The sequence below is a fragment of the Exophiala dermatitidis genome (genome assembly GCF_000230625.1).
Source record: "Exophiala dermatitidis NIH/UT8656 unplaced genomic scaffold supercont1.8, whole genome shotgun sequence".
Taxonomy (NCBI): domain Eukaryota; kingdom Fungi; phylum Ascomycota; class Eurotiomycetes; order Chaetothyriales; family Herpotrichiellaceae; genus Exophiala; species Exophiala dermatitidis.
This window is the reverse complement of record NW_008751653.1, coordinates 347,330-358,449: the sequence shown is the minus strand read 5'-3', so window position 1 is coordinate 358,449 and position 11,120 is coordinate 347,330. Positions and strand designations below refer to the sequence as shown.

Below are 11,120 nucleotides of genomic sequence, written 5' to 3'. Positions count from 1 at the left end.
GCACTGGTCAACGCTGAAGTGCTGAAGCGTGTGGACTGAATAACGCACGTACTAGTATTGTTTCGATTGCTTCCGTTACGTTCACAAAGCTTCCGTGGTAGATTGTGAACTGAGTGACATGCGAAACACAAGTTGTAACCACGCATGCACAATTGTAAACGCAAAAACTGACCTCGCAAGCCAGTTTCTGGTGGCGGTGCGGAACCGTCCGTGGCGCACGACTGCGGGGAGACGAATCCTCGAATCCTGGCCCCTATCACCATGCAGCTGGTAGTACAACGTTGTACAAACGCCCGCCAAACCACTCCAACCTGGGTACCTGAGCCACACATGACCCTGTAAGTGCCTGGGACTTCTTGGTCGTCCGAGCCTCGTCGCACCGCAGCCAAACGCACTCATGTTCCCCCCGCCAGTAGTGCCCCGGCCAGAAATCTACCAGGCAAACATGGTTACAACTGTGTCCAATCTGCGCCAGCCTTGAAGACTACTACTACTATAACCTGTACTATCGGGCGATTCGAACCTCACGTGGTGTTTTGCGTTGCGCCGAGAGGATGTTGCTACGATAAGTGAGATTCACCCGCAATGGCTCAGGTGCCGGCTGTCAGCTTCGGCGCCGAACTCAAGGTGAGTTGGACTGGGTAGACCAGACCATTATGCTGTCGCTAACTCTGTGTGCAGGACGGCTACAAACCCGTCGACAACTGGGTAAGTCGCCCAACGCGACCGGGCCTCAAACCGTGCCCCAACTCCTAACCCGGCGATACAGGTCAGCCTCGGGATTACCTGGCTCACGGAAATCCAAGAATTCTACGAAGAACGCGCCGCCATCGAGAAGGAATATAGTCAAAAGTTAACAGCATTGGCGAAGAAGTACTATGACAAGAAGGCCAAAAAGTCCAGCAATCTGAGCGTGGGCGACAACCCTGCCCTTACGCCGGGTTCCCTGGAATCGGCATCGCTGACAACATGGACAACCCAACTGTCCACTCTCGAGGCACGTGCCAATGAACACGGCAAGTTTGGACAAGACTTGATCAGCCAGGTGGCCACCCCGTTGGAATACAATGCTCGGAAACTGGAAGATTTGCGGAAAAGTCATGCCGAATACCAGCTGAAGTTGCTCAAGGAGCGGGACTCATCCTACGGCGAATTGAAGAAATTGAAGGCCAAATATGACACGGTATGTCAAGAGGTTGAGAACAGACGAAGAAAGACGGAATCCTCCTTCGACAAGTCCAAAGCGCAAAGCACCTATATCCAGCAGCTGGCGGAGATGAACAATGTCAAGAATACATACCTGATCGGTATCAACGTCACCAACAAATTGAAAGAATGCTACTACCACGAATATGTCCCGGAACTCCTCGACTCACTGCAAGACTTGAATGAGACGCGCGTTGCGAAACTGAACAATCTTTGGCTGGTTGCTTCGACACTGGAGACCAACACCTTGAAACGGAGCACCGAACATATGTCACATCTTTCAGCCGAGATTCCAAGAAACGACCCCAAGCTCGATAGCAACATGTTTGTCCGGCACAATGCTGTGCAATGGCAAGAGCCGCCTAACATGGTGTTCGAGCCCTCCCCGGTTTGGCTTGACTCGGACAATATGGTGACGGACGAGACAGCCAAGATCTTTCTGCGCAATATATTACAGAAGAGCAAGCCCCTGGTCAGTCAGCTAAAGGCTGCATCGGCACAGAAGAGGAAAGAGCTCGAGAACGTGAAAAAGGTGCGTGAAAACATTCGGGCAGGCAAGGACCGGCGTGATGAAGTGGATTGTGTCCGGTCCCAGTTCGCTGTGCAAGAGGATCTCCATGCCATAGACCGAAATCGCTTAACGGCAGAGGTGGAAGTCTCGACCATTACCTCCGTCGTGGGGGATCTCAGCATGTATGGGAAGAGTCATACTTTCAAGTCCGAAACATTCAAAATGCCCACAAACTGCGATTTGTGTGGCGACCGTATCTGGGGTCTCAGTGCCAAAGGGTTCATTTGCACAGACTGCGGCTTTACATGCCACAGTAAGTGTCACATGAAAGTGCCGGCTGACTGTCCTGGTGAACAAACCAAGGAGGAGAAGAAGAAGTTGAAGGCTGAGCGGCAAGCTGCCGCAACCGCTGCGGCCGAAGCGCCAGCATCGAATGGCGTAAGCTCTCCTCCGAGCCTCACGAGACAGGATACCATGAGCAGCCTGTCCTCGGGTTATGCAGCCAGTGCGACGAGGTCTGTGTCTGGAAACATTCCACGTTCGATGGGTCAAGAGGACGGGGCGACGTCTGGCGGCGCATCCTTGACGGCGAATGCTGGCTCAACAGTCTCCAGCAGCGCCAGACGCAATCGCATTGTTGCTCCTCCTCCAACCACATATGTGAGTGCTCCAACCGATTCCGGTGCAAATGGTAGCAGCCAGCCACGAGCAAAGATGCTCTATCCTTACGAAGCCCGGGACGATGGCGAGGTGACTCTCTCGGAGGGTACAGAGGTGAGAATATTAGAACCTGATGGTTAGTGGAATCCCCTTCATCTCTTGCCGTTTCGAGTCAACGTTACAGTGCTAACAAGTAGATAGATGGCGGGTGGACAAAGGTGGATGCCGGCTTTGGCAATGAAGGGCTTGTGCCCACAGCCTACCTAGAAGAACTCCCTGCGGCGGCTTCGATACCCGCCCATGCACGCACGGCATCATTGGCTTCTACTTCAACCACGTCGCTAGCATCATCCAACACGACGGGCAAGAAAAAACAAGGCCCTGCCGTGGCACCAAAACGCGGGGCCAAGAAGTTGAAGTATGTCGAGGCTCTGTATCCATATACCGCACAGAGCGATGCCGAATTCGACATGGTCGAAGGTGAACGATTTGTCTTGATCAGCATGGGTACGGGCGACGGCTGGGCCGAAGTTGAAAAGAACGGCGAGACTCGTGCTGTACCTGCGAATTACATCCAAGAGGTGTGATGTTGATCTCGACAGCAACGTGGACGACACCATCAACGTCAATATTGGAATGAGCCCCAGCATTAACCCCTGCGGCGCTCCCTGGCGCCAGCATTGGTGTGGCATAGCATGACATGGCATGAGCTCGAGGCTTGCGGGCCTTTGGATCGGTCGACTTGGTCTACGTTGCATACTACCACGAGCTCGATGATGTTTTGGTTGCAGTTGGTCTGAGTGAAAAGCATATTGGTTGGCCTGAGGCGGTCCCGCCGCCTCTTAGTTTGTCCGAGACGAAAGGGATATTGCTTGGGGATTACAAATGATAGAAAGCGAGCGTCATATCGATCAAAACTGTCTAGAAATCAAGCACACAATCGAACCCGAATTGCTCGTTCTTGTTGGCCCGGTTTTTGGAAAGGGGAAAAAGCAATTTTCTGGATCTTGATCTCAATCCCAATCCCACTTTCAGCTTACTTGGAGACTAGCTGTTGCATTTTCTCTTCTACTTCAACAAAGGTCGAGGCAGACACATGTTTGGCCGTTTGATTCATCTGCTCATATACCTGAAAACTATCAATGCGCCGACTCATATCACTGTAAATACCTATTAAACCACTCGACAGCCTGCTTTGCAGCATCCCTTCCTCCCTGCAGGTTCGCCTCGTCCTGTTTCATCGCACGGACACAGAACCCATGCTGACAGCCCTTGTAGATTCGAAATTCATAGATATAATCAGACTCGGCATTGGCACCCTCTCGAGCAATCTCCTCCTTGACTCTGGCTTCCGTTTTCGCCGCAACCTCGGCATTGAACATCTGATCGTTTTCCGCAACGGCGACCGCATACGGGACCTTGAACTTCTTGATGGCATCGACAACCATCTCGGGCTTTTCGTGGATATAGCTTGGATGACCGCAGAACTGGGCATCGATCAATCGAGCGCTACCGCCCTCGGTGGCGGTCTCCGTACACAACTTCGTACTCGGCCAGGCACCCCAGCAGAACCCCGCGACGCCCAGCTTGCCTCCTGGCGGTAAATCGGCTTTCATGGCTCGGGCATAGGCCAGGATTTGTGGGTAGACTTTGTCCGGACGGCCGAAGAGCATGAACGGTATGACGGACGGCAGCAATGTCGCGACTGCGTACGTTTTGCGCAAAACACCGCCCACGGACCATTTTTCCAGTGGTGTCAGGGCAGATTCCATGGTCGGCATCAGCTCAGGCGCCAGGCCGCCTTGATATACGATGTCGGGAATCAAGACACGACACCCTGTCTCCGAAGCATATTGGTCGGCGAGAAGTTTGTTGTTGACCAGCTTGAGTGAGAATGCGTCGGGAAGGTAGAGAATCGCAGATTTGGAGTCACTACGACTGCCACCGGCAATATATGTTCGAATTCCGTACACCGCTCAATGGTCCCAGTTGGTTGAGAGTCGGTGCGCTCGGATCCGCGGAAACAGTCTGGGCATGACATGGTTGAACGAAGATGGACGATGGCAGTAACGGCGACGCTGAAGTTGACGTTGATGCTGACGAAGACTTAGTGTTGGAGGATGGTTTCGAAGTGGTGCTCAGCTGTATCTCGCCGCTCGTTGCGGTAGCCGTCTGAGCCGGGGATTATTCTCCTTGTCGTGAAGTTGTGGTCGAGGGCAGGACCGCGGGTTCTGTTCGAAGAGCAATACCCGTCCTAATCATCAATGTGGATATCAAGCGTTTTTGTGTATGCCCTCGTGTGTGTCTGTGTGGCTGCGTGATGGTGTTCTCATTGATGGTGTTGACAGCCGTACTATGTTGTTTGGGGTGGTGCCACTGCTGTGATGAACGTGGTAGCAACAGCAGCAGCGTAAGTAGTTAGTGATTGAGCTCCTGGACAGTTGAATCAGGAATACAGATACGTATATTACAGCGTACAAGGATGGAGGGGATCGGGATGAGTCGATGTGATCTACTGATTTACCTCACAGTTGGTCGACCGGTTCGAATGGCATAAGCGACCTGTTTCATGGCTGTAACTGAACTGCGCAGCAGGGTGGACACAAAGTCACATTACTACTACTGACAGTCACCTCGTGGAGACGCACACATGGGAGGGGTGTGGAATATCGTTGAACGTCACAATCGGCGCAATTGATGCTCCGTGCTAACAAAAGCGAACCCTTGAAAGGTCGCGCTGATGCGGCCTGGTCACTTGTGGTTGATGCGGCTCAACGTGTGCCCGACCACTCCAATGCTATTTGGCAGGTCCTTAGAGGAGGTCGTCCACGACGGCCGACGGTGATGTTACATACTGTATGCTGACACCGTATGCCCGTGAGGCTTCCGGATTCTCGGAATAGTGTCACGCGGAAGAGCTTATCCCTTGGAGCACTGTTCGAATAGGCATTCGGGTGTATACCTGGTAAACACCAATACACTGGACTGAATCAAGTGCCATCTGGCTTCAAGATGTTCAACTACCAGGTACCTAGGCACCTAGGTGCTAGGCACAGTACCTAGGTCGTCGTCGAACCTCGTTAACCATTCAATAATGGGTGGAGATCAAAACATTCATTCACCCGCAGTTAAGCACGGAGTTTGCAGTAAACCCCGATAGTGACAAGTAATACCAGTCGTTTGGAAGGCTGACACGGTCAACATCAGACTTCATGAAATCCCCTGAGCTTTGAACATGCAACTTAATGAGATCTATCTAACAAACACGGGTATGGCCAGTTCCCCCTAAGGGCACCTCACTGCTGTGGCCGTCGTCGTCATCGCTAGAAACATTCCACAGTAACCCTAACGCCCTTACTATCTCGCGGCGGCAGTGGAATGAACCTATCCTCTGCGACCTGGACATCTCTCAGGGTGGTCTCGTACAACTCTAACCGGCCGACATCACCATCAAACCGCACCTCCTTGCTCCCATAGACGCGAAACAACTTTGCCAGCATGAGGTAGAGCTCCGCATAGGCAAGATTGATGCCCAGACACTGCATCTTTCCCTTCGAGAAGGCCACCAGATACTTGTCGAGGCGGGGGTTTTCGATCCACCGTTCGGGACGATACTCAAGAGGCGACGGGAAGATATCTGAGTTCTGGTGAATCATCATCGAGGTCATGGACATGGGCGTGCCAGGCGGGATCTTCCAAGCCTTGTTGCCGTCATGGAAGACCAACGTCTCGTCCGGCGCGATCCGTTCCAGCCGCGTGCAGATCCCGTAGCTGAGTCGTAGACCTTCCTGTATCACACCGGTGAGATACGGCAGTCGCTCCAGTTCCGGCAAGGGAGTTGACTTGGTTGGGTCGGGAATGGCCTCGTAGAGTTCGGTCTTAAGTTTGCGCAACCTTACTGGATCGGACAGTAGATAGTACACAGTCACGGGCAACGTCCATGCCGTGGTGACGGTCCCGGCGCTGACCACGGTGGCGCCCTCGTCAGCAAGCCGAGATGTGCGTTTTTCGGCTTCAGGAAGAGAGCTGTGCAGAATTTCGTGGAAGATGGTCGGATGAGAAGCTGTCTTGTGAGCAGTGTTAAATCCGGAGCGGATGTTTTCGATTTGCGTGTTGATGTCCTAGACAGAGAAGACCATTAGCAGGCCGGTGGGAAGGAGACCCACGAAGGGATCATTCAACAGGTCCTTCATACGAGAACGTCCCGTGACGGCAGGGCAACGCAACCTCTTCTGAACGGTGCACATGAAACGCAAGGGCACAATTGTACTTACGCGTTTGAATTGTAAATACCGACTCGCTGATATCACGTTAACAGTCATTATCAGATCGTTCACTGCCGAACACCATTGTTGTTCTAAGACCGACGTACCATTAGGATCCAGCCTTCTCGCCAGCCAGTCTGGGATATGCAAAATAAGCCAGAAAACCCAGTACATGTTCTTGGCAATCTGGCCTAGCGAGCTTGTGCCAATGGCGGCATGGTGCATCCACGGCTCGAAATCTTCGGCCTCGAGATGATGGTCGCTTCTGGCAAAGGCATATTCCACCACGACATCTATTGGCACGGTCAGCCAGATGTACAGAGGGCGATGCTGCTGCGGAAGAGGATTGACCGACCGTAAGCGTATGCAGCGAATGCAATCGGCAGATCCACCGGTTTCCGATGCTCTGGCGCGGATTCTCCGAACTGCTTGAACCTCCTCATCAATATGTCGGCCTTCTCCTCTATCACCGCCTGCAATTTGCGGACGCTCTGCATGCTGAAGTACGGGCTCAATGCGGCGCGACGTGCTTTGTGCAAGTCATGAGGATTGGTGCTGGCTCCCGCGCCGGGCATGCCGAATCCCTTGGTGTAGTAGTCCCACCGGTCGCGCCGACGAGTCGGTCCCGCGTAGATCTCCTCGTAGAACTGTGGTGTGTAAAAATGCAGTTCACGAGGGTTGATGCGGACGACAGGGCCGTACTTTTTGTGCAGGTCCATGATATGGAATGTATACTGCCCGCCGAGGATCACATCGTAGTAGAACTCGTACCTGATGGACCGGGTTAGTTGACCTAAACCACCGAGCTGCCAGCGACCAATATTAACATTGCTCCTACAACCATCCGGCACCATTTCCCGAGCTTGATTGTATTGGCCGATGCAGTATGGAAGTCCGGAGGGGGAAAGACATAAAGGAAACGGGAAAAAAAGCTGGCAAATCCAATCTTGTAGATATTGACTGCTGGCACGATGCAATCAAGGGACGAACTGGAGGCAATGCCCACGTCGTAGCTGATTTTAGTATTCCCGTCTTAGCAGACGAGGCTTGAGAAACGGCGATTACCCGTGCATGTGCGTTCACGTGCATCTCTAGACAATCCTTGAACCGCGAGAACGTCGACTCACCAGAATGTCACCGCCGCGAGCTTCGGACCCGGGAACTGCGCAATCGGACTAAACCACAACCGGTACACGACCAGCGCACCAGCATATGCCACGAGCAATACCAAACCGACCACAGGCAGGGGTAAGGAGAGCGCCGAATCCACACCACAGAGAAGATGCTGCAAGACAGCCATATCTATCGGAAATGCTTCAAGGATCAACTTGAACCAAGAAAATCGCAGCACACCGCAGAGGTTAATCAACCGTCATGAAATAAAGATACCACAAATGATGAACGTGATACCTAGGTACGTGTGTCTGTGTCGTGCAAAGGAACACGGCACGCAGTCCAGTCCGGGACACGTCACTCACCACTATCGGTTTAGCGAGCCGCGCCGCGCCGTCAATCGTGCTGCATGCAGTGTCAAAGGAAAAGCATCAATACGGCCGGCGAGATGCAGGCGGGCAGAAGTCAAAATAAACGCTCTCGTGGGGCGGGGCGCATTGCGCGATGATTAGCCGTAACTCATGCCGGAAAGCCACCACCGCACCTTCAATCCAGCACGGCTCTCTTATAGTGGCTGAGACCATGGAAATGTTGGGAGACAACAAGTTGTTGGTGTCTGCCGAGTGCATTACTAGTAGTAATAGTAGTAGTGTTGATTTGACTGACAGTCGGTGTGCAATTCGACTCAATCAATTGGTTGGCAACGTGCCGACGAGGCTACCGCGCTCTAGACTCCATCAGTCCTAGTCTCGAATCGGGAAACGTTGTCTCTGCAACCAAGTTCCAACTCATTATGCGAACCTTTACTCACCTTCAATTTGTCTTGAGGTTTGTCCTTTCATGGAATTGCTACTGCATCTCTCGGGCCTTGCAGATTAGTGCGCCAGCTAATTGCAACACACAGCCCACAATCAAGTTATTCATTGTCAGCTTCATGTCCCAATGCCGTTCGCATCATGTCGCCGAGGCTACGAGTTACTGGATTGAATGTACCCGAAACAGTGACCTTGGTACGGAAAGGAGATTCATTGACATAATAGTACATGGGTCAACAGGACCATCAAACCCGAGATACAAAGCTGGACCGTCTGGAGCAATTTCAACCACTGTCCTCGTCAGTTCTGGTTACGTTCAAGAATCAGGCCTCTTCTGTGCTCACCTTGGAGTTCGGCAAATATTTTCAGAGCTGATAGCGACCTATTCCCTCCTTTTTTTTGTGACTGTTTCTCTTTTGATCTTTTTTGATGTTTCTTTTGTGGTAAACATAGCAGACGTAACTGACGGATAACGAAAGAGGCATGGCCACCTGCTTGATTGTGTCCATCTTTTTCCAAGGGGGAAAAAAAAAGAAAACTCCGTCCCAACGGCATAATCAATACTCGATGGTAAGCCAAACACATGAATTCCAACGCAGCAAGGCATCCCACCACATCCTGGTGTAAGACATGCCATCGGGTATCACACCAGGAAACCAGAGGCATGGTAAACCACACAACATGATACGCAACACCGACATACATCAACACGTCCTTGCGAACCAACACGAAGTAATAGTCAACATCTACCGAACATGACCCCGCATCGGCCCACAGCACTCCAGAACTCTCTCCGCTCTCCACTCTTCGCCAATGATGTCAACACGCCGAAACACACCTCAGTCATCGTCATCCTCAAAACAAACATGCGCAGGATGATACGGACACGGGACTCGTTCAATCTGGGGAATGGGCAGGATCTGACCTGGAGCCCAAAGTGGAAAAGGGCCTAGACCGCCATTTGGCTCATCCGGATCCGGAGTTGGCGGGCGGAGGAAGCGGAACGCACGCATATCCCAGCCATGGCCGATGGAAGGCCATCTGTAACCGTCGCGGAAGATGAACCCGCCTTGAGGCACAAAGTCCATATCTTCGACGCCCGTGACCTCGAATGCGGCGACGTCTCCAGCGGTCGTGGCGACCACGACGATGCCGCCTGCGTCCTGGTTGCGCCGCTCGTGAACCCAGTCGATCATGATCCCGGTGGTCAGGGCGATGGCCATTCCTCCTGGCAACAGATGGAACACACTCTCGCCCAGCCCATTGTGCTCGACCTGGACCTCGTGGCCAAGATGCGACGTCATGTACAGATGCAGATAACGCTCGCGTTGCCAACGCTCCAGGTCGTAACGGTCAATGGCCTGGTACCGCTCGTCAAACAAGGCCGCGTACTTGACGTTGGATTCGGTGACGAGCTGCAGCAGGCGCTCATGGTCGTCGTCGTGGATCCGCAATGGTGAATTCAGCTCATACTGCAGGCGCCAGAGGATTCGCACCATCACGTCGACGTACACACCATCGTACACGGCGACCAGGCTGCGTCGGTCATTGCGCAGGTCTGGCTCGCACAACAACAGGGCGGTTGGGTGAAGGTGGCATGTGATGTCGGTCGCCAGGTTCGGCACTGGGTTGTCAGGCCGACTGTATGGGCTGGATATTGGAGGGAACGGGGCATTGAACGGTCGATGCGGGGTCGGGGTGTCACACACCAGCTCGTCCGTCAGCTCGAGTCGCCAATCTTCAGGTTTATTCGACACCAGACGCGACAAGGCCTCGTTGTGCATGCGAGCCATCTCTCCTCGGCTATAGCTGGTGACCTTGCGCAGAAACCGTGCAGTCGGCATCCTGGGCTCCAGGACGTATCGGTAAAAATAGTTGAGGACCCATGCCTGTGTTTCCGGCTCGAGCGCATCATAGAGCTTCACGTACTCCTCGTACTCTGGCAGGACAAACATCGAGGCTGTCGCTAACGGCATAATGGTGTGTTTCAAAGTCGGACCCTGGATGGACTATAGTCTGTCCGGATTGAGATGTTTTCAGGTTGATGGTGCACTCACACAGCGGAGCAGGATAGGTAAGAACACAAGCAAGCCAGCCGCTAACTGCACAGCAGGATGATCAGTAGGGGTCTCTTTCAATTCTTCTGCTTGCGGCTATGCGGGGTGATCTCCTCGGCGGCTTTCGAGTGCTGTTGTCCTCTAGGGATGATGCCTCAACTGCAGCTGGAGGTGCAAACAACCAGTGACTTGCAGGTTGGCTCGCTTGGCTTGCGATGCTCTCCGAGGAGGTATATAGATACTGATGCTGTACAGCTGTAGTCACGGTGTCCACTTGCTGGTGTCGGACAGATGAGTTGTGTGGGAAATTGACTGCTTGATTCTCGTTGTTTGGTGGGTAATAACACGTCTGGTCTGAAACGGAAGCTCGCGCGGCAACCTGGTATAACCGCAAGTGCGCGGCGAAGTCAAGGTCAGAAAGAGGCACGATAGTTGAGGCAGGAGAAGTCACGGATGAATCCGGACCTGGTGTGTCTCCGGAAGCGCGCGCAGC

General features: G+C 53.0%; 4 protein-coding genes across 4 annotated transcripts; 1 reads left to right on the top strand and 3 right to left on the bottom strand.

The window, feature by feature from the left end:
* The first annotated feature begins 262 nt into the window (after positions 1 to 262).
* Positions 263 to 3,560, top strand: HMPREF1120_08876 (protein-tyrosine kinase). The gene is made up of 4 exons (XM_009163146.1): positions 263 to 627; positions 682 to 708; positions 770 to 2,513; positions 2,579 to 3,560. The coding sequence occupies exons 1-4, from the start codon at positions 586 to 588 to the stop codon at positions 2,962 to 2,964; spliced, it is 2,199 nt and encodes a 732-aa protein (XP_009161394.1). The 5' UTR covers positions 263 to 585; the 3' UTR covers positions 2,965 to 3,560.
* Positions 3,535 to 4,149, bottom strand: HMPREF1120_08875 (uncharacterized protein; the record flags this gene model as incomplete). Its single annotated transcript, XM_009163145.1, has 1 exon — positions 3,535 to 4,149. One exon carries the CDS (start codon positions 4,147 to 4,149, stop codon positions 3,535 to 3,537), a length of 615 nt encoding a protein of 204 aa, XP_009161393.1.
* A 1,551-nt stretch (positions 4,150 to 5,700) lies between these two features.
* Positions 5,701 to 7,942, bottom strand: HMPREF1120_08874 (cytochrome P450; the record flags this gene model as incomplete). Its single annotated transcript, XM_009163144.1, has 4 exons — positions 5,701 to 6,498; positions 6,652 to 6,935; positions 6,998 to 7,413; positions 7,770 to 7,942. The coding sequence occupies 4 exons, from the start codon at positions 7,940 to 7,942 to the stop codon at positions 5,701 to 5,703; spliced, it is 1,671 nt and encodes a 556-aa protein (XP_009161392.1).
* A 1,467-nt stretch (positions 7,943 to 9,409) lies between these two features.
* On the bottom strand, positions 9,410 to 10,546 carry HMPREF1120_08873 (uncharacterized protein; the record flags this gene model as incomplete). The annotated part of the gene is made up of 1 exon (XM_009163143.1): positions 9,410 to 10,546. The coding sequence occupies one exon, from the start codon at positions 10,544 to 10,546 to the stop codon at positions 9,410 to 9,412; it is 1,137 nt and encodes a 378-aa protein (XP_009161391.1).
* Positions 10,547 to 11,120: the final 574 nt, after the last annotated feature.

What these genes read in the sequence shown, in the direction of transcription:
- HMPREF1120_08876 (XM_009163146.1), top strand. Translation starts at nt 586, where the DNA reads ATGGCTCAGGTGCCGGCTGTCAGCTTCGGCGCCGAACTCAAG. An exon ending in GCTTCGGCGCCGAACTCAAG is followed by an intron (nt 628 to 681) that starts GTGAGTTGGACT and finishes CTCTGTGTGCAG; the next exon opens with GACGGCTACAAACCCGTCGA. An exon ending in ACAAACCCGTCGACAACTGG is followed by an intron (nt 709 to 769) that starts GTAAGTCGCCCA and finishes CCGGCGATACAG; the next exon opens with GTCAGCCTCGGGATTACCTG.